This window comes from Acipenser ruthenus, chromosome 6 (genome assembly GCF_902713425.1).
Source record: "Acipenser ruthenus chromosome 6, fAciRut3.2 maternal haplotype, whole genome shotgun sequence".
Taxonomy (NCBI): domain Eukaryota; kingdom Metazoa; phylum Chordata; class Actinopteri; order Acipenseriformes; family Acipenseridae; genus Acipenser; species Acipenser ruthenus.
The window spans coordinates 60,213,092-60,235,987 of record NC_081194.1 but is presented as its reverse complement, the minus strand read 5'-3'; the positions used below and the strand labels follow the sequence as shown (position 1 = coordinate 60,235,987).

At 38.7% G+C, this 22,896-nt stretch overlaps 1 protein-coding gene across 4 annotated transcripts; it reads right to left on the bottom strand.

The window, feature by feature from the left end:
- Positions 1-7,390: 7,390 nt before the first annotated feature.
- zufsp (zinc finger containing ubiquitin peptidase 1) lies at positions 7,391-22,076 on the bottom strand. Of its 4 annotated transcripts, none has more exons than XM_059025613.1 (13): positions 21,814-22,076; positions 19,223-19,886; positions 18,812-18,920; positions 18,558-18,637; positions 18,267-18,387; positions 17,495-17,608; positions 16,720-16,829; positions 16,296-16,464; positions 12,615-12,803; positions 10,054-10,219; positions 9,505-9,668; positions 8,996-9,216; positions 7,391-7,597 (listed from the first exon to the last, which is right to left on the bottom strand). In XM_059025613.1, exons 2-13 carry the CDS (start codon positions 19,865-19,867, stop codon positions 7,550-7,552), a joined length of 2,136 nt encoding a protein of 711 aa, XP_058881596.1. In that variant the 5' UTR covers positions 19,868-19,886; positions 21,814-22,076; the 3' UTR covers positions 7,391-7,549. The 4 variants fall into 4 exon arrangements, with proteins under 4 accessions (XP_058881596.1, XP_034777440.2, XP_058881595.1 ...); XM_034921549.2 differs by having other exon boundaries at positions 16,720-16,832; positions 21,814-22,074; XM_059025612.1 differs by having other exon boundaries at positions 16,720-16,832; positions 18,267-18,384; positions 21,814-22,074.
- Between the last annotated feature and the right edge of the window lie 820 nt (positions 22,077-22,896).

Here is a 22,896-nt window from a genome sequence, read left to right as displayed (position 1 = left end):
TGCTAGAACAACCACAGGAACAGTAACGTTATTGATAATCTTGGGTTATGTTGGGAATAATGTGCCGTTCTGCCCTTTCTATACATCATTGACTTTCTGAACACTCTGGCGTCACTCTGTTCCCAGCTATATGACATTAATATCCATAAAGTGGTAGTGATTATCAACCAGGGCTTGCATAACAATGGAATAATAACCCTTTCGGTTGTAATATTCCATAGAATTTCCAGGTGGACAAATTATAGGAACATGAGCGGCGTTGGCGACAGGGCTCCATGGATGTTAATCGTACCAAATTGGCACTGGCTTAACGCCTTCAGGCTTGGAACACGCATTTCCAAAAGCTAAAAGACTATAGTATGATGACAGCATGATGACATCAAAATTCTAGAAAAAGAAAGTTCTGTTTTGGGTACCAGAAGTCATTTGTAAACAGAACCACTGTGAAGCATTGCTAGTATTATCTTTCCATTTTTTATTTGCTTATTCAAGAAGGAGAACAACAAGAAGACTGTATCCACTACTTGGGTGATTAGTGCTTGTTAACTATTTAAAATTTACTATGATGGGGGCAAATTGCCAAAAGTGGTATCAGCAAAAGTGTAAAGGGCTAAAACATGAGAATTTGCGAATGATTCACCTTGACAGTATTTTGCCAAAATTGAAAACCAGGTATAAAACAAAGCTTAATAACAGTATTAATTCTAGCTGAGACCCAACTCTACAAAAAAAATAAATATAAAATTACACAGGGGCTCATAATGCAACGTTAACATGATTTTTTCTGAGGAGTGAATTTTGCATTATTGGTGATCTAAGAAGGTAAAATTGCTTACTTTTAAAAGGCAACAAAATGTTAATTACATTAATGGGAACTGGTGACTCAAGGATATAGCCGTGTCATTTTACCATTTCCACAACTATTGTCAAAATATGGAAACCCAAACAAGCTTTGGCGATTTTCTAGAAATGTTAATAACATTCAACACCTTGTTTTTTCCAATGCTGTTAATGGTGAGAGCTTACAATATATATATATATATATATTTTTTTAATATATGAGTTCTTGGTTTGACCACATCAAAGAGTGGTATAAGCATAAAGAGGAGTCTGACTTTCTATACATTTTTCAGCATTTGGCCTTACATTGCATAGACACGGCTCCAAACAATAAAGAAATGTGTATGTTAACTTAACATTGTCAATACCAAAATTATGTAATGAAATAATGTCTAACATTAAAAATGTCCCTAGAGGCGTGTTGGGCATTTTTTAATCAAGGGTTTGAGGATTTATTAGGAATAATATATACTCTGAGTATCCTTTATGAGCTAGTACTGTAGCTTCAGGATTACACCATTTGCCCCTTTACCTTTATGTTTACAATCAGTTTTTTTTTAATAGGAGATATATTGCATATAATCAAGGCACTGGGTGATATAGCCTATGTTACAAATATTTATGACCGGGAACTGGAAGAGAGGAGCAGCTCTTAACTCAGGAGCAAGCACCTTAACACAGCCTTGGAAACACAAAACCAAAAAAAAAACAAAAAAACAATTAATTTCAATAAAAAACATTCCGAATGATTGCAGTGATCGTAAATTACTAAATCGAAAAGTTCTTAGAAAAGTTTAATTTGAGGAAAACACCACATTAAAACAACCAACACTTAGACATACAAACATTTTTGGTGTCACTAAAAAAATAAAATACTAAATGTACATTTCATTTATCACATGTCTGATCTAACGTTAATACAATGTAGTAATTGCTGCAGAAAAACAGTCGCAGTGCAAACTACCAGATGATCCCTAAAGAACCGCTTGATCATAAGAAAGGAGTATTTCTGGAAAAGGGTAAACATAATAATGGTTTGGATACCTACCATATTCACTTAGAGCGTCCAACTATTTTACAGTCGTTTGCTTATCACAGCTGATTAATATTCTATTATGTGTGCTCTGTATTATACTAGATTTTTCTGCTTGGATCACAATTTGCCATGCATGCTGACTTTTCCAGCAATAAATGCTTCCTCAATCCATTAGTGCAAGGCTTTAGTGCCAATACGAGCTCCTACAATCGTGAGGAATTTTGCTGAAAGCTAGGACGCGTGGTAAATAATAATCTAGCAGAAACAGTGGAGAACAAGACAGTAACAGACATCCTGGCCATGGCTGTAAATCCAAAATTAAAGCAGCCAGTATGATAAAAAAAAAATAAAAAATCTGACGTCCATAACATATTAAAAGTATGTGCAGAATAGTATCAGATATGTTAGTAATAACAGTAACATTATTAGACTATCGATAACACTATGTAACACAATTTTTGTTCCTGGGTAGTAAGTGTTATTTCCTAATTGCTTATGCCTCAAAAGTATAGAAAATGGCTATTATTCCCCACAAACTTTGCTTTTGTGACCAGACAGTGATATTTTGGAATTTACCTATTTCCAATGAGAAAACGGGCGAATTTGTGTCTTTTCGTTCACATAAAGTCAGAAAAAAACAACATATGAATCCAAATTAACATGTATTTATACTAAAGTAATACAAAAATGACTACAAAAGATTTAGAAGTGAGTAGTTTTTCAAGATTTATGATTATACTGTAAATCACTTTCACGAATCAGCCCCCAAATGTAGTCTCCCATCATGTTCTCGTTATACTGTCCTTGGTAGCGGCGTTCAAAGTCCAGTATATCCTGGTGGAAGCGCTCGCCTTGCTCCTCCGAGTACGCTCACATGTTCTCCTTGAATTTATCAAGATGAGCATCAAGGGTATGGACTTTGAGGGACATCCTACAGCCCACTGTGCCGTAGTTCTTCACCAGAGTCTCAACCAGCTCCACATAGTTTTCGGCCTTGTGATTGCCCAGGAAGCCCCCGAACCACTGCGACAAAGCTGTTCCAAGCCGCTTTCTCCTTACTAGTGAGCTTCTTGGGGAATTCATTGCACTCCAGAATCTTCTTTATCTGTGGTCCGACGAAGACACCGGCTTTGACCTTTGCCTCAGACAGCTTAGGGAAGAAGTCTTGAAGGTACTTGAAGGCTGTCGACTCCTTATCTAGAGCTCTGACAAATTGTTTCATAAGGCCCAATTTGATGTGCAGTGGTGGCATCAGCACCTTCCGGGGGTCCACCAGTGGCTCCCACTTGATGTTGTTCCTCCCCACAGAGAACTCGGTCCGCTGTGGCCAGTCCCGCCTGTGGTAGTGCGCCTTGGTGTCCCTGCTGTCCCAAAGGCAAAGATAGCAGGGAAACTTGGTAAAACCGCCTTGGAGACCCATCAGGAATGCCACCATTGCAGCCTCTTGATGCCATCTCAGAAAAATGCAGATATGTATCCACTTAGGCAGCTGGAACTAAACTGAACTGGTGGGCTTAAGGGCCCTGTATTTATACTACTATTTATATTACTGGAAAGTTCTAGAAAGTTCTAGAAGTTACTCCAAGTTTACTCAGCACTGAATCTATCTGGAATGTTCTGGAAAATAGGTAAATTCCAAAATATCACTGTCCTGGTCACAAAAGCAAAGTTTGTGGGGAATAATAGCCATTTTCTATACTTTTGAGGCATAAGCAATTAGGAAATAACACTTACTACCCAGGAACCAAAAAAAAAATAAATCACTTCACTGTGGCACATACAGTGCCTTGCGAAAGTATTCGGCCCCCTTGAACTTTGCGACCTTTTGCCACATTTCAGGCTTCAAACATAAAGATATGAAACTGTAATTTTTTGTGAAGAATCAACAAGTGGGACACAATCATGAAGTGGAACGAAATTTATTGGATATTTCAAACTTTTTTAACAAATAAAAAACTGAAAAATTGGGCGTGCAAAATTATTCAGCCCCTTTACTTTCAGTGCAGCAAACTCTCTCCAGAAGTTCAGTGAGGATCTCTGAATGATCCAATGTTGACCTAAATGACTAATGATGATAAATAGAATCCACCTGTGTGTAATCAAGTCTCCGTATAAATGCACCTGCACTGTGATAGTCTCAGAGGTCCGTTTAAAGCGCAGAGAGCATCATGAAGAACAAGGAACACACCAGGCAGGTCCGAGATACTGTTGTGGAGAAGTTTAAAGCCGGATTTGGATACAAAAAGATTTCCCAAGCTTTAAACATCCCAAGGAGCACTGTGCAAGCGATAATATTGAAATGGAAGGAGTATCAGACCACTGCAAATCTACCAAGACCTGGCCGTCCCTCTAAACTTTCAGCTCATACAAGGAGAAGACTGATCAGAGATGCAGCCAAGAGGCCCATGATCACTCTGGATGAACTGCAGAGATCTACAGCTGAGGTGGGAGACTCTGTCCATAGGACAACAATCAGTTGTATACTGCACAAATCTGGCCTTTATGGAAGAGTGGCAAGAAGAAAGCCATTTCTTAAAGATATCCATAAAAAGTGTCGTTTACAGTTTGCCACAAGCCACCTGGGAGACACACCAAACATGTGGAAGAAGGTGCTCTGGTCAGATGAAACCAAAATCGAACTTTTTGGCAACAATGCAAAACGTTATTTTTGGCGTAAAAGCAACACAGCTCATCACCCTGAACACACCATCCCCACTGTCAAACATGGTGGTGGCAGCATCATGGTTTGGGCCTGCTTTTCTTCAGCAGGGACAGGGAAGATGGTTAAAATTGATGGGAAGATGGATGGAGCCAAATACAGGACCATTCTGGAAGAAAACCTGATGGAGTCTGCAAAAGACCTGAGACTGGGACGGAGATTTGTCTTCCAACAAGACAATGATCCAAAACATAAAGCAAAATCTACAATGGAATGGTTCACAAATAAACATATCCAGGTGTTAGAATGGCCAAGTCAAAGTCCAGACCTGAATCCAATCAAGAATCTGTGGAAAGAACTGAAAACTGCTGTTCACAAATGCTCTCCATCCAACCTCACTGAGCTCGAGCTGTTTTGCAAGGAGGAATGGGCAAAAATTTCAGTCTCTCGATGTGCAAAACTGATAGAGACATACCCCAAGCGACTTACAGCTGTAATCGCAGCAAAAGGTGGCGCTACAAAGTATTAACTTAAGGGGGCTGAATAATTTTGCACGCCCAATTTTTCAGTTTTTTATTTGTTAAAAAAGTTTGAAATATCCAATAAATTTCGTTCCACTTCATGATTGTGTCCCACTTGTTGTTGATTCTTCACAAAAAATTACAGTTTCATATCTTTATGTTTGAAGCCTGAAATGTGGCAAAAGGTCGCAAAGTTCAAGGGGGCCGAATACTTTCGCAAGGCACTGTATGAGAGATTTGATGAAGTCTACCAAAAGAAAATGAAAGAAGTTCCTCAAGATTTTATTTGGGTAATCTCGGATTAAAACTGTTCTTTCTTTATAATGCATAAATATAAAAGTAGTTAGAATTAGAAATGCAAACCCTAACAGGTGCTCAATACATTGTCTGAAGGTGGATTTTAGATGGTTTAGATGTACCAACCTGTTAAAGAATATTTGGGGGGGTGGGGTGAACTGGAGTTTTTGGACAATTTCTGTCATTTTAGCTAAAAGAAAAGTTTTAGGGAAAAACAAACAAACTCTGTACGCAGTCTAATAAACACCTGAAGTGGTTTTCAGATGATTCATGTGCTTATTTCAACCCGGCTCACCGCTGCCATCCCTGCGCTGACGGGAGAGATGAAGACAGACACACTCATCCTCCGAAACGTGTACCGTCAGCCGCCCGCTTCTTTTCACTCTGCAGGCCCGCCATGCAACCACCTCAGAGCTACAGCGTCTGAGGACCACGCAGGTCTGGGCAGCTTACAGGCAGGCCCGCAGGCGCCCGTCCAGTCTATAGGAGTCGCTAGTGCGCGGTGAGCCGAGGACACCCTGGCTGACCTAAGCACTCCCCACCCGGGCAACGCTCAGCCAATTGTGCGCCGCCCCTGGGAACGCCCGTCCACGGTCAGGAGTGGAATAGCCTGGACTCAAACTGGCGACCTCCAGGCTATAGGGCGCATCCTGCACTCCACGCGGAGCGCCTTTACCGGATGCGCCACTCAGGAACGAGGAAACATTTTATTTAGTATGTTCTCGTTTTCCTATATTGGAGTGACTTGCCTCCTACAGCTATTGTTTCTTAGTCTTTTGTATTTTTTTTTTTTTTTTTTTTTTTTTTTAAGCTGGAAAATAGGACTGACTTTACAGATGTGGTTCAAAAGTAACTGCAAAATCTAACTTGCAGTAGATACCATAGTATTCAAGAAGTAGCTTCGAGAGCCAAGTTGGGACTGCAGGGATCAAGATTTACCCGCTGATCTCTAAAGTAACCAGTAACCCAAATACTGCCAACTTGTCAGTGGAGAACAGTTATAAAACATATGCAAATTATCGTGTTGGGACAAAATCAGGATTTTCATATTTCGGATATTTGCTAAACAAGCAAACGAGCAAGATGAACAAGCAAACAAAAACTGAAATTCAACTTTAAACACTTCACATAAAACAAACATGGAAATGGTGTTGTAAAATGAAGGGGAAAGAAACTCAGTTTTGGTTCTTGTTTATTACATTCCACATAAAAAAGGTGCAACAAAAATATATATGACCCATATTTTTGTCCCATGAGATTCTGTCTCGTCCTAAAGCAGCACAGGGCTTTGACTCAGATGGCCTTCCAAAGAGATCACTATGCGTACACACGTATAATCTGGTTTACATTTTGCTGTCCGAGACTTTTAATCAGAGGCTCAAGCTGCTGTGTTGATTCTGCGGTTTTTTTTTTTTTAATTTCATTTTATTTTTTTATTAAATCTCACATATCACACAGAACTCTTTTGCATTTGCCATTTTTAAACGTGCACAACTTCTGGTGAGGCGGTAAATAAGTGCAAGGTATTTCTAGTGAATACGAACATCTAATTTTTATATCCAAATACATGTCAAAGAATATTCCTGTAAAATATTCAAATATTCGGATATTTGTCTCAGCACTAGCATTTTTTTCTTCTTCTTTATACCTGGTCTATGGTATTAAATTTAGGCAATTACCACTGTAGTACCATAGGTATTTTAAACTGTTAAACCTAGCTAAATAGGGTATTATTTGCATTGCCATTTTCTGCAAGGACAAATGCAAAAACATCTTCACCCATGTTTACGGTTACATTGGCTACAAAGAACATAAACACAGCCACCCAGCTGTTTAAGGTTTTTCAGTGTTCAAGTAAAATTTGATTTTAAACTACAAAAACCGTGTCACATTTTCAGACAATATAACACTATGGCTTTATCAAACATTACACAAGCAAGATATCTCAAAGTTTGATGGTCCAAAAAACCCCAAAGAATGGAGCATGGCCTTGAATTCAAGCATTGAAGTGGATTGCATGTTTAACTAGAGACAAGGTACAGGAAAAATTCATAATTTATTTTATAAATATTAAGACGTTACAATAAAAATGTCAACATAAAACATACAGCATTTGCTTTTAATAAACAGAAGGACTATATACACACACACACCTAAATACCTTAAATAAAATGAAAACATGTTATGTAATTTTCCTCAAGGAATCTTCTCAGCTTGTAGAATTCTAGAATTTTGCAGCCGTACCTACAATGAAAAAATGTGTTACAAGGATGTTAAACTGGTTAGACATTTTCAGATCTAAATCGTGGGCTTGTATTTACTAAATGCTTATAAACTAATTCACTAAGCAGGTCAAAAATAAACAATTTTACTGATAAACCTGCAAGATATTCAAATATGGTGATCTTGAAACATACCCACATACTCGCAGGCAACAACAAAAAATAAAAGGATAGGCAACTGTACTGTAGACTTGTTTATGGTCTAGGTCTTGTTAGGTAAAGGAAATTAGAGCTGGGGAATTGTAAAATCACCAGGACTGCAGTATGCATGTGCAGAAAAGTGACTTTCATTATAGTTACATATTCCAATAAACCCCAACACTTGTGCTAAAAATGCACTTGGCAAGTTTCATCAAAATTGGATCAGCAGTTATCAAGATATACCGTATTACTCTGAATTAACGCTGCTGCGTTTTTATTTGAAATTGCTAAAAACAGCTGCAATGCTTATTCAAGGGCTTCAAGGGCGGTGGTAATTAGAAGTACTACGGTTTTCAAAAGGCGCAATTTTTTATTGCGGTATTTGAGGGAGGCTAGTTTTGAAGTTTATTTCTGCAGATACAACTTGAACAGGATGGCAAAGAAGTCCTACAACTTTAAACTGAAAGCTGTTGAGCTCGCAGATCAGATCAGTGTTTGATTGGGTGAGCACACATACCAGTGTAGCATGGAGAGAGAAATAACAAGAAGAGAGAAATGTCAATTCAACAGCAGTTTCTAAGAGCCGCAGGACTGAACTCTAATATATGGTGCATTTCTTTCTCTTCAACCAGCAAGACAACTAAACAGTCAGTCTCCTGGTCCAGGCAGGGCTTCGGTGAGGGGGAGTTGATCCTGTGGCTATCCCCTAAACAGCAACACTACAGCGAGAGCTACACCGGCTTCTAGACACTCCAAAACACCACACCCCCCACTCTCCAAACTTCCTTCCTGTTTCTTTATTAAGTGCTGCATTTATTTTAGCTGGGGTAGGGGAAAAAAATGTTTCCTTTATTGAGAGCAGTGTTTATTCGATGGTGGCATCTATTACAAATCTGATATCAGAGTGCAGTGCTTATTCAAAGTAATACGGTATATAAAAATGTAAGCATACTTATTGCCTACTACGGTGTATCCACAGCGCAGAGGAAATGAAACCTCACTAGTACTCCAAAAGCCAACAGTGTGTTCCTCATGCAGACATTGTATTTTCTTATTAAGATATATTAAGAAAATACTAAATATAAAACAGAAACATCCACTGCTAGTGTTTATAATTACAGTTTAGAAGTAAATCCCTAAGGGAATTTTGAAATTTCTATATCAAAATGTAGCCCCCCCCATTTTGAGAGTCAGTGTGCAGAAGCAGTGCTTTGCTTACATGTTTCTCTTCTTGTGAAAGGGTGCCCTCTACTGCCACTATTTGGTACTGCTTGTGTTTTAAGGCACTGGGTAATTTGCGGAGATGTTTAAGTCTGGCACCGCTGAGATCTGGCTGCAATAACTTCTGCAACTCTTGGGAGGGACAACCAGGGTCAAATATCAAAAGGCAAAGGTTTCCATTCTTCCTTTCCTCAATGCCTATAATTGTACGACTATGACCTGCAGAGAGAAAGAGAACACACCCATTTGAGAGGGAGGTTCATTTTCAAATTCACACACGCCTCATGGCAAATGCTCCACTGTACATTTTAACATATCCAGCCAACACACATACCATTTTTTGTCTATACAGATCTTGGACAGGACAAAAAAAAAATGGTTCTGAAGATATAGCTTATTAGACCAGAGCAAATACATAAATCAATATGACACACCCTCAAGAACTTAGCAAGTCCTATGAAAAGTACATGAGAGCTTTTTCATAAATAAATATAAATAGGTTTCTACCTTGGTGCTGCAGATAAATTGGAGGACTAGCAGTCTGAACGACCCTTGGTGGCAGTCTTTCTCCTCTGCCCATGGCCGTTGAATAGTAGTCTCTTACCCACTGGAACAATCGAGGGTGAGTATCAGAAGGGCCAGTCGGGCAGTGAAAATCGAGTATGCGAGACCTATTAAAAGAAAAGAATTAGTGCAGAGTTTATCTTCCATATAGTGTTCTGTCTAACACCATGAAGGAACAGGGAATATTTATATTCATTCTTACTCCAGTCTTTAAATAATCTTTCTTTTAAAGGTAGAAAATGACTTAATTTTCAATACTACAAACCAACTACTAAAGTAATATTACTCAAGAGCTCTTAAGCAAGGTTGTCTGTTTTCCAGTGTCTTTTAAAAAATGTTAATTTAAGATTGGAGTAAACCCTTTTAAAACATGCCCCATTCTATCCAATCCACAAGTATATATATAAAAAAACATGTGTTTACTTTCTGATAAGTTTTACCCTATAATCTAAGTTTGAGGTTATGGTTTATCCATCTAGAAAGTCCACTCACTTCACTCGTAGCGATATCAGTATAGAGTAGATTTCGGTGGCCCCAATCCAGGCGCGTGTGCCCTGCAGCTTGCGATTAAAATGGGACGCACCTTGAGGATCAGCACCTTCTTTCCAGGCATCTTCAATCAGAGCCTGAACCTTTGGAATACAAGGAACTGTCTTATCTAAAAAAACAAAGAAATACCTTTAAAATTAATACTAACCAAGGCTTTCAATCTCAGATGATAGTCAAGAGGAGAGGCGATACCTTTTATTGGATACCACCTCTGAATGTAAACATCAAAACTCTCTTCTACTTTTCACCTGAAGAGAATTGTTGTTTAGTTAGTCCAATAAAAAGTATCACCTCTCCTCCTCTTTGTCTATCATTTCTGGACTGATACGGCTACCATTTCATCAATCAATGACTCTCAGATAAATCACCTTTATCCTGCCAGAATACCACTTTTTTTTTTTTTTTTTTTTTTTTTAAGAACTTGTTTCCTCTCCACATTCACTTCCATGCTTTACATGTAGTAGGACACAGCACAGGCCAATGAACACACTTTCCAATAAGGTCAACAGCAAAGCAGTAAGGGTCAATTGCAGTGTACTTGAGCAGACCAGCTTAGGGCTGGAAAATATTAGAAAACTGCACTGTTCATTTCAATAGCGTAATATATCAGAAGATTCCCGTTAATTAAATGTACCTGACCTGAACAAGTAGAACAAGTTACACTGATAATGGGGATCAAACCCATATAAATAAAATAAAGCAGGTGGTTTAGGAAAATGTACTGTGCATGGCAGCACATAAAATTATAAAGCTTGTTGGTTTTTAAGTGGCTTGAAGAAATCAGATTGTTCCCACACATACACTGCAGGCCTCTTCAACCTCAAACAAATAAGGGTGCTTTTACAGTGCCTTGCGAAAGTATTCGGCCCCCTTGAACTTTGCGACCTTTTGCCACATTTCAGGCTTCAAACAAAGATATGAAACTGTAATTTTTTGTGAAGAATCAACAACAAGTGGGACACAATCATGAAGTGGAACGAAATTTATTGGATATTTCAAACTTTTTTAACAAATAAAAAACTGAAAAATTGGGCGTGCAAAATTATTCAGCCCCCTTAAGTTAATACTTTGTAGCGCCACCTTTTGCTGCGATTACAGCTGTAAGTCGCTTGGGGTATGTCTCTATCAGTTTTGCACATCGAGAGACTGAAATTTTTGCCCATTCCTCCTTGCAAAACAGCTCGAGCTCAGTGAGGTTGGATGGAGAGCATTTGTGAACAGCAGTTTTCAGTTCTTTCCACAGATTCTCGATTGGATTCAGGTCTGGACTTTGTCTTGGCCATTCTAACACCTGGATATGTTTATTTGTGAACCATTCCATTGTAGATTTTGCTTTATGTTTTGGATCATTGTCTTGTTGGAAGACAAATCTCCGTCCCAGTCTCAGGTCTTTTGCAGACTCCATCAGGTTTTCTTCCAGAATGGTCCTGTATTTGGCTCCATCCATCTTCCCATCAATTTTAACCATCTTCCCTGTCCCTGCTGAAGAAAAGCAGGCCCAAACCATGATGCTGCCACCACCATGTTTGACAGTGGGGATGGTGTGTTCAGGGTGATGAGCTGTGTTGCTTTTACGCCAAACATAACGTTTTGCATTGTTGCCAAAAAGTTCGATTTTGGTTTCATCTGACCAGAGCACCTTCTTCCACATGTTTGGTGTGTCTCCCAGGTGGCTTGTGGCAAACTGTAAACGACACTTTTTATGGATATCTTTAAGAAATGGCTTTCTTCTTGCCACTCTTCCATAAAGGCCAGATTTGTGCAGTATACGACTGATTGTTGTCCTATGGACAGAGTCTCCCACCTCAGCTGTAGATCTCTGCAGTTCATCCAGAGTGATCATGGGCCTCTTGGCTGCATCTCTGATCAGTCTTCTCCTTGTATGAGCTGAAAGTTTAGAGGGACGGCCAGGTCTTGGTAGATTTGCAGTGGTCTGATACTCCTTCCATTTCAATATTATCGCTTGCACAGTGCTCCTTGGGATGTTTAAAGCTTGGGAAATCTTTTTGTATCCAAATCCGGCTTTAAACTTCTCCACAACAGTATCTCGGACCTGCCTGGTGTGTTCCTTGTTCTTCATGATGCTCTCTGCGCTTTAAACGGACCTCTGAGACTATCACAGTGCAGGTGCATTTATACGGAGACTTGATTACACACAGGTGGATTCTATTTATCATCATTAGTCATTTAGGTCAACATTGGATCATTCAGAGATCCTCACTGAACTTCTGGAGAGAGTTTGCTGCACTGAAAGTAAAGGGGCTGAATAATTTTGCACGCCCAATTTTTCAGTTTTTTATTTGTTAAAAAAGTTTGAAATATCCAATAAATTTCGTTCCACTTCATGATTGTGTCCCACTTGTTGTTGATTCTTCACAAAAAATTACAGTTTCATATCTTTATGTTTGAAGCCTGAAATGAGGCAAAAGGTCGCAAAGTTCAAGGGGGCCGAATACTTTCGCAAGGCACTGTAATTTGCAGTATTTCTTTAATTACCCCTTTACCTTTAAAGCAATCCTTGTACTGGTCCATCTTTAACAGGGAGGACACAAGCATCTGGAAATTCCTGTATCCACATCCCCAGCCCTTATCTCCTCCCGAGGAGTGGAAATGGTCTGTTTCAGCACAAAGCCACACGCGTGCTACGTCCCTGCCGTCTCTCTGATAGTAGCCATACAATGCTCTAATTACACCTACAACAGAATAAATAGGTTACAAAGACTTTAAATGGTTAAACATACTTAAAATCATTAAGTTTGGTCAAATAAATGCATAGTTTAAAATGATACTGCCCGACATTCCCTGGGCATTTAAAGATTTTGGCTGGGCATGTAAAAATATAGCTTACATGCCTGAGTCAGGCATCTAAAAATGTTCCATTTCCTAAAAAGAAAGCAAGCTATTAATTGAATCTATTCTGACCGATTTAAACTCCTGTATATGCACTCTCCGTACTTTCAGAATTTCCGGTTTCAGTATGGCATTCGCAAGGGCGCCGGTGCACTTGCACAAACAGAGTGGGAGTAAAGAGGTCATCGGTGACAGTTTTTTTTTTTTTTTGTTAATTCCTCCTGTTTGGAAAAAATGGCCAGAGGTTTTAAAAAAATAATAAAAAATAACAAAGCTTAATTAGATAGCAAATTTGGAACATAATATAAATTTATTTTGAAAACATTTTTACGTTGTCATCGAATTTTTTTCAGCATTGTTTGATTGCATGCAGTTTGCTTCCACTTACTTGATGATTTTAATCTAAGTTTAAAAAAAAACAACACAGAAACGATGGATATTCGCAAGCTCTTTAAAGCAAGGCCTGACCGTATTGAAGAAGAGCATGAAGAAAGGCCGTCTGTGTCGACTCATGCTAGTGCTGAAGAGCTTTCCACAACCACTCCAACACAAACTGAACAGGAGCCATATGCTGGGACAGAACCTCCAGAAAAGAGAGTATACATAAAAAAAAAAAAAACAGCTACAAAAATTTGCGTGGCTTGAACGCAACGAAGAACTTGCGGTGATGTGGTGCAAAATGTGTAGTCAGTTTCCTAATAGTGCTGATCAAAGTAGCTCATACTTGGAATCAGGTGTACAGGGTGATGCAGTTCGAGTTACTTCTGTGAGAGCTCATAACAAAACAAAAGAGCACAGCTTGTGCATGACAGCAAAAACAGCAGAAGAGAATCCTAAAGCTACGCCCATTCGAAAATGTACGACTCGACTGACTGAAGAACAAATTCAGAAAATGAAAGTGTTGTTTAACACTGCATATTTCATCGCAAAGGACAAAATGTAATTTACAAAATTCGAAAAACTGTGTGCATTGCAAGTGAAAAATGTAGTTTGCGGACAAAACTATTTAAACGACAAAAGAGTTTGTTCAACACATAGGTCTTGAAGAAAGATTTAGTAAAACAATTGTAAGCAAGGTTTATATATATAATGGCACATGGAAGTAACGATTGTAATATGGTAGAGGAAGACATTGTTTACGTTCGCTGCATACATGATGGTAAACCAGCGACGAAACTAGCAGGGTTAATCAATGTAGAAAACGCTGACGCAAAAACTGTGCATGAGGCCATTATCAAAGCTCTAGAAGAAATTAAACTAAATGAAGAACTCTCTGCCTCTCTTCGCCCACGCTACTCCACTACTCCGCTCGCTCCACTGGCTCCCGATCACCGCTCGCATCCAGTTCAAGACTCTTGTACTAGCCTACAGATGCCTTGACCAGTTTGCACCCAGCTACCTCCAGACCCTCATCTCTCCCTACACCCCCACTCGACCTCTCCGCTCCGCCTCCACTAGAAGACTAGCTCTACCTCCGCTACGCTCCCCTGCCTCCAAAGCCCGCTCCTTCTCCACCCTTGCTCCGCAGTGGTGGAATGACCTTCCTACAGATGTCAGGACTGCCCAGTCCCTGACCACATTCCGGCGCCTCCTTAAGACTCACCTCTTCAAAGAGCACCTGTAGAACTCCTCTGTTTGTATCCTGGGACACTATCACCCTTCATGTAAATGTGCTTTATTTTGCTCTTATCAGCCCCTATTTTACTGCATTTAATCCTGTACTTCAGAATACTGTAATCTGCCAAGTTTTTAACCTGTAGTACTTTGTATTTAATCACATCCTGATGTAACTATCACTATTTAATCATATCCTGATGTAACTATCACTATTACCTGCTGTATTATTGAATTGTGGTTTGTCAAACTTGTACTTTACTTGAACAAAAGTTATTGTATTTCTTGCTCTTATTGTATTACTTGTATTGTAACGCTTGAAATGTTTTTGCTTACGATTGTAAGTCGCCCTGGATAAGGGCGTCTGCTAAGAAATAAATAATAATAATAATAATAACATTTAAAGAAAATAGTGGGACTGAATATGGATGACGCTGCTGTAAACAAGGGAAAACTTTGGTGTTGCAGCACGAATGGCAGAAGAGATTCCTTATCTCATACGCATTCAATGCATAGCGCATAATCTTGAATTGGCTATTGCGAGAATACAAGCAAAGGTATTTTAAAACTGTCAGTATTCTCTGAAACCTCGGCGACAGTTGAAGGAGATGTCAGTTTTTAGAAATGTCTGTGGCGCAAATGGGCACATTGAAACAAATTAGGTGGCTAGTTAGCCAACGGCGAGCAGTACTGGCCGTGCTGAAAAACATTGTACAGATTGATGCGCACCTTGAATACATTGCAGCAGACAGGAGGCATAACAGAGGTCTGTTGTATGTTGGAAGAGGCTTGTGTATGACTAGAAGGGCTCTGACACCAACCTGGTTTTTATCTGCAGGCATTTTCTAGTGGCTATGCTGAGAAAGTCTTATACCCTTACAGGTTGTCTGGAAATTCAAATGATCAAGAAAAGGAACTGGAAGTCCTTCTGAGTGAAACCATTAGCTGCACTGGAAAACAGTTTTAAGTTGACTATAGAAACCACTGTCAAACTTCAATGTCTTTGACTTTACTCTATGGCCTATAAATGAATGCAGAAGCTCTTGCAACATTTGGAAATAATTACATTTCAGAATTAGACACTTTGGGCACTCTTTCTTCATTGTTGAAAATTGGCTCAAAGTGAGTGGACTGCTCTAAAACTAACTGTAAATAAAATGAAGGATAACACCTTCAGTATGCTTGCTGTATATAAATAATACCTGATCAAAACCAAGCCAGAGAACATTAAAAATGTTCTTCTCTTAGTTGAAATTATGCTGGCTCTATTTCCAAGTACATCTGATTGTGAAAGAGGGTTTAGTGCAACGAACAGATTGAAAACCCCACTGCGCTCTCGCCTTTCAACAGACACCGTGAATGACCTCATGAGAACAGCACAGATGGACCTCATCCTGCTGATTCAGCCAGATGCTGCTGTGGAACATTGGATGTTTGAGACTCTTGGCACACAGCTGGACGTGCAGTTAAGAAGTCATCTGTCACTGAGGAATCCCCAGAGACTGAAATCTGCTTTAAGGTAGGGTAAAGCTTATTTTTTTCCCCACTCTAGTTGTGCTAGTGGTAAATATGCAGTTGTGTTTTTTGTTTATAGTACGATGCCTTCAGTTGTGATTTAAATGTGTATGCTGTGATCTGCATGGAATGGATTCTACTGTACCCTACATAAACATTTTTATGACTTAGAATATGAGCTAAACTACTGTATTTATGACACTGACCTGACGTTTTGGTTCTGCCATCATCTACCCCTAAAGCTAATGATTCCATCATTTCTGCTTTTCGTCTGTGGAACTCTGCTGGCACCATCTGGCCTCGGGCAACGGCTCTCTCCATATTTTGAATGTGCTGCTGCTTGTAGCCACCGCTATTATCTAAACCAAACTGATTCTGTTTGGCAAAAGGAGAAGTATTGGTTAAACAATCAATCTACTTCCATTTATTTTTGCTTGTCGACAGACATTGTAATTCTGCAGTTTCCCCATGCTTTTCTCGTGATTATACTATGCATTTATCACAGTTTGTTAGTTTACTTATCTATTAAATAAGTCATGATATAAATCTTAGTGAATTGGGCCCATGGTCTGTATTGATATGTTCTGCATAAAGTCACTATAGAAGTTTGAGACAGTATGAACAAGTCACCTGCAGCTTCCGAAACTCCTCAGCCTCCCGTCCGGCCTCCTCAGCTCTTCTTTGCTTCTCTTCTTCCTCTTGTAACGTTTTAGCCAGGAGCAGGTCTGATTGGGAGTTATCTGCTGGAAGTTAACAATGTATGTGTATACAAGCAGAACCTTTTGAAAGAAACACATGCGATAGTAAAACTGTGCACATGTCAATCTACATAAAGAACGGAAGTGCACAACAAGAAAGATTGATGGAACCATTTCATTAGCTATTGCCCATTTAAACTCTTTTTTGGTACATTTTGAATGGTGGGAAATGTCAGAATCCACCCCAGTTTCCACCTGATTAAAGTAGATAGCTAGAAATAAATGAGCCATCAATTATAATGAAATGAACACCCATCTTTGAGGTTATAGGCTACATACTAAACACAAATTGTAAAATTGCTCAATAAAACAGACCCCATATATTGCATTATTCCATTTATCCACCAGAACAAAATGTTTCTTAAAAGCAGCTTAAAACACCAAACTCTGTGGTAAAAATCAGTTGCTGGAGTGATAACTTTTTAGAAATCGGATCTCAAAAGTGATCTACAGCCAAGTTCTGGAATTAAAAGCCTTGATGGTAAATAAGTATAACATTTAGTTTGGTTAAGTGCTGTATTGACTGTACCTGGGAGTGAAATGTCTAGAGTTAGAACTGCAAATTATTGATGTGAAAGAGCTGTACTAGTAAAATAAAACACATGTCTAGTAAATGCACAGTAAAAAACAAGCTAAACATGAAATACCTGCAGTCATGCTGTTTTCCATTAAGTGCAGCTCAACATGCTCCTGCAAGACGTTACTGTTTGTGCTGACGAGGGCACACATAGGACATTGATATAGTTTTCTTGCCGGAGCCCCTGAAGTTGAAAAATAAGTAAACAGCACTCATCATCCATGGCCAAACATAACTCATTTTGCATATAACAGAACATGCATAATTGTTTGTTTAGAAACCTAGAAGGTTGTGAAGAAAATTATACCAGTGGAATAACTTGTTAAGAGATTTACACTCATTTGGGGGGGGGGGGGGGGGGGGGGGGACCACATCTAACATGCTTTGAAATAAAAGGTCAACGGTAGATTTAAAAAAAAATAAAAGTATTGCCTTTTAAATCAAGAAAATGTGAATACAATAGGCCTGCTGATTTGGCTTGTCCAATGTGAATGTAGGCCTAAAGTGTGTATCCTAGCAATGGGCTAATCTACCGTATTAGCACTAAAAGAAGTGCACTCTGACACACTCAAGGTTTTAATGCAAACCGGCAACAGGAAACTTCAAACTGGGTTCTAATTTGATGCATCAATTCACCAATATGTAATCAAAGCTCTGGAAATTTAAGGACAGTTGATCAATAATCGATGCATTGATTAACTGTTGCACCCCTATTTCTTAGTATTACTACCGGAAGTTTTTTTGGATACATTATTGTTTTCCAGTCACTCAGGAGGATTTAATGCTCGGCTCCAGTCTCCATTTCAACTAAGCATTTAGCCGTAAACTTCAGTATTACCAACCTGACGTGTTGGCTTTCACACTAGGTGGTGAAGCCTTATCAATCACTGGCGATACAAGTTTTTCTACATTTTTAACTGGTTGTTTGGAACTTGCGTTGTTATCCAAGACATGGATACCCTGCTGGTTGAAACAAAAGTGGTTAGTCAAGTTCACTTGATTTTATATATATTTCTTACTTTTAGCACTAGCAATATTATCGCTTATAATAAAATAAAATATTTCAATTTTTTGTATTTAAAACAGTTTTATCAAATAAAATAAAGTTAATACTTACTGCGTTCTCTACTTACCAAATTTACATCATGTCTCCGCCTTTCCTCAGCCTCCTGTGGACTTCTAACCAGCTGCTGATTGGAGTGGCTGGTCTTTTCTGAGAAATTAGGAATGTTAATTTAAGGCAGAGTGCTCATCTGTATAATTTACTTTACATTTCATGTATTTGTTTTTCAAACTATCAACTGGTGTTAAACACCCTTGCTTGTTCAGTAAATTTGATTAATACATGACCATCAACGTAAAATAACATAACAGTTTTTGTTTTTACCTTCAGCCATGCTTTCTTGAAGGTGTAGCTCAACATGTTCCTGCAGAATGTAGCAATCCCTGCACACAAGTGCACACATTGGACATGCATACATTTTTTCTGTAGAAATGGATAAAATAAACTGAGAAGTACAACACCAGCAAAGAACACACACAGACTTCCATATTAACAGCTGGGTTCACAGACCCTGAGCAGCACTTGTACCATTTTCAGGAAAATTGTGGACTTGGCTAGGATTAACCTGAAACTATTCAGGTGGTAGCGGTCATAAAGAAACCCTGTAGTAAGCCCCCCACCTCTCCCTCCCCAATCACAAGCAAACCTCAACAGAATGCTTTAACACAATTTACACAATTAGAAGTTAACACACGTAGAATACTTCTAAAACAAAGTAGTAGGAGATCACAGAATACCTTTTATAGGGGACACCAAGCGCTTTTGTTTTGGTTTTACTTGTTCTTCAAAATTGTCATTAGATGCATCCTGCTGTCCGGGGAATTGGCTGCTCTGTGTACCATGCTTTGCAGTTCTCCCAGAAACCCAGGGCTCAGGCTTTTTTGGTTCCCTGTAGTCTGTGACGGACTCTCTCTGTCCATCTCTGTCCTGTGCGGAAACTTGTTTTACCTTCACCGTTTCTGAAGAACCTTGAGGCGGGGCTGGAGGTCGGGCCTTTGGAACCGTAGAAACAGCAGTTCCTGCATTAAACAATTCATGGCTTCCTAGGGAACCAGTACACAACACTTCATCCGTCTCCCCAGAGCTCGATACTCCTTCTAAAGCATCAACATCCATTTCTAAATGGCTGCTTGTACTACTGTGAACAGTTCCGATGGTCTGCGGGATGAGTTCCTTAGTGGGATATTCACTGCTGTCTGCTGCATCACTGTTTTCCTCAGAGTGGGCTACATTAATGTGGAACTCCAGTTCATCGTAGGTGACCCCCGATAAGCAGCAGAAGGGGCAGCTCATCTCATTTTCGAAATGGTTTATGAGCAGATGGGTCTTTATATCAGGTTCAGAAAATCCCTCCTCCCCACAGATTTCACAGGTAAACATGGTCAACTTACTCTTGTTTCTGCAGGTTGACAACCACATAGAGAATGAGTCAATAAGAACATAATAAGGATGCAAAACATGAATCCAGCAATAAGCCTTAAGGACACCACACAAAGCAAATGTGGTAAAAGTGGAATATTAGAGTACAGTAATCTTTTGTCTTGTTGTCCTATGACTCACCTGTCATTTAGTACAGGCTTTTTTATTTTTAATGTTACTTTCAGACCTTAAGGGAATAAAACAAACTGGACAATCATCATATCTTGTTGCTCCTGCTGAAGTACAACAGACAGGACCCTAAACACATGCATATATAGCATATACTATGGAAGAGCCCTAGGGCCATGCGAGAAATAAATTGAAATTTCAACTCTGAAACTCAATTTTGCCATTCCACACCTAGACCTACACTACAAGCTGGGTCTGAGGAACCTGGAACTGCACTGCTGTCTGAAGCCTCAAATTCACTACTATCGTGTTTTAATAAAGTCTAAAAACTAGCTTTTCTAGTATAAATTCATTTCCCACATATTAAAAAAATCACATCTGTTTGAAGAAGCAGTTAGTTTGGAGTAAGCATGTTTTACATGGGATTGGTGCTGGTGGGGTGTGTTTTTTTTAGTTTTTTTTTTTTAAATAGATGCTCAGTAATCGGATCCCGCTAAGCAGTAAATGGCAAAATAACGCAGAATACATTTCAGTGTAGTTCTCAAACTTAAATGACCGATAATAATAATAATAATAATAATAATAATAATAATAATAATAACGTTTGCACAGTGGACTGGCTCAGCGAGAATGGAAATACCCAAACGGCAACGAACAGTAAGTAAGCAAGAACCGGACTATTGGTGTCCGGTCAGAGGTTCTGACCATACACGGTTAAAATTCCTTTAAAACCGGACAGTTGGCAACCCTAATCAAAATCAGTTTTGGGTCGGGATAAATACATATGTTTGACAGAGTGGTTCCCCCTCAGTGAGAATCAACTTTTAAGTGGCCCTCCTTTTTCGGTTTTTTCAGGACCGAATCTGTTTGTGTTGACAATGCAGTTGCAAGTGCACTAGGCTCGTTTATCTGGTGTGTGAACCTGTTGTTTACAATATCCTGCAAGGCATATTGAAAAGATGGCAGTTTTTGATGTATTGCTCCGGTTTTAACATAGTATGTTTGATTATTACATATTGCTGTGGAAGAAAGCACTGGGGGAGCACTTACCTAATTTAATTTCTTGAATGCCGTACTGATAATGCCGTTTACGCAATTCTGCACGGTTCTGAGTCCTATGCCGCATTAAACAAAGTAATTTGAGAAAAGACTGCATATATTTTACTATTTTTGTGTTGTATCCAGGTCGGGAATATTTTGGTGTCTGACAACATTTTCTACCGGAGCTTCAGTTTCTCGCACTGTCCATGTAGTTTGGGATTACCAGATTTCCACACTGAAAAACTGAGTTTTTTTTTTTTCTTTCTTTAATTTACTGACGCCGTAGCAAAAATAACACAATAATAGTTTAAAAATTAAACATCGGGTGAATTCATTGCAGATGATAACAACTCATTATTTTCTTTATATTGTCATCTAGTCTAAACATGTTAAAATGTACAAAATGCCGGATTTTAAAAACAGATCAGCTATTCCGATTCAAACATATGGTATACACATAATCAGAATGATTAAACATTGTTTAATCATTTGTACACACTTCACACCAAACCCTGTAAACGGACCTACATTATTTTTAATATTTAAAAACAAAAGTAGTTTAATGTAGACTAGAGCTGAGTGTACATCATTTTTCTACGAAGGTCATGAACGAAACACACTCGGCGACTCAGGCAGTTTAAATGATATTGGCCTTCTCTGGAAACAACATACACAGCGTTTCAATATTATATTATCCTCGGTAAAAAATAAGATTTTGATGAATAAATTATACTTGCCAAACGTTTACTTTCTGTTCGTGGCGCTCCGTTTCGCTTTCCATTCACTGGCACCAGCTCAACGGCTTCTAATTTCAGTTTTGTTCAAAGCATAGACGTGTAGACGCTGACCAATGCCAATCCAGCAATTGTTTATGACGTTCTACTCACAGCCTTGCATTGTTCCCTCTCACTAATCCCGATGCATAGATAAAATACAGGAGTAGATCGGACACGCCATGCAGCAGTGTGCAAATTGGGCGACCGTATTGCCTAGGCAAGGAACTTCTTTTCCTATAGGCAACGGATAGAGAAGAGGTGCTTAGTTGTTGCTCTTTAAACTTTGACATGTTCCGGTAATACATTAAAATCACATATATTACGTGAAAATATTGATTTACAAAACGGGTGTGTTTTTTGATCGTTAAATAAAAACTCAGAACAAAGGGTGGTTAATAGAGAAGGTCAGACACCTGTATAATGAACAGCTTGGGAGACGGATTGTTTTCCCGCAGTCGTTAATAAATATAAATACCTACAGTACACACATACACCGATTATTTCAACGCTACCCTCATTATTGACGTTTTTTTTAAAGGCATTAATACCAATAATCATTTTTAATGAAGTACAACTACCATGAAAGGTTCTATATCTGTGATTACTACGGTAGTAATGTAGCGTTTTTCCTAAAAGTAAGGTTATATTACATTACAATAATAATATTAATTTATTTATTTGACTGACGCTTGTATCGAAACAGACGTAGAGTTACAGACTTAGAATTAATTATTTTTACATTCAAATTCTGGTACCTATTTATATAGTTGTTTTTTTTTTACTGGAGCAATCTGTGTAAAGTATCTTTCTCAAGGGTATAGCAGCAGTATCCCACGTGGGATATAACAGTCTCAACATTTGTGTAACTTTACAATGGAAATGATGGGGCTAAATATTCTAAGAGCTGTGTCTTAAAAAAAAAAAAAAAACTAGGATTTTTATAAGAAAATTTAAGCTACAGAAAAGTATGGTATGAAAATAGTGTTATTTTGCATAAACTAACAATTCAACATTAAGGATTTTTTTCTGTAACTTTTCCTTGAC

Bases quoted from the DNA above. Each gene is read 5' to 3' on its own strand.
- zufsp (XM_034921549.2), bottom strand. From the start codon at position 19,867: ATGTTTACCTGTGAAATCTGTGGGGAGGAGGGATTTTCTGAACCTGAT. The intron at 18,921-19,222 runs ATTCTGTGATCT...TTTATTTTATCC, and splicing joins TGGTGTCCCCTATAAAAGGT to ATTTCTACAGAAAAAATGTA. The intron at 7,598-8,995 runs GTAAGCAAAGCA...TTTTCATTGTAG, and splicing joins TTTCACAAGAAGAGAAACAT to GTACGGCTGCAAAATTCTAG.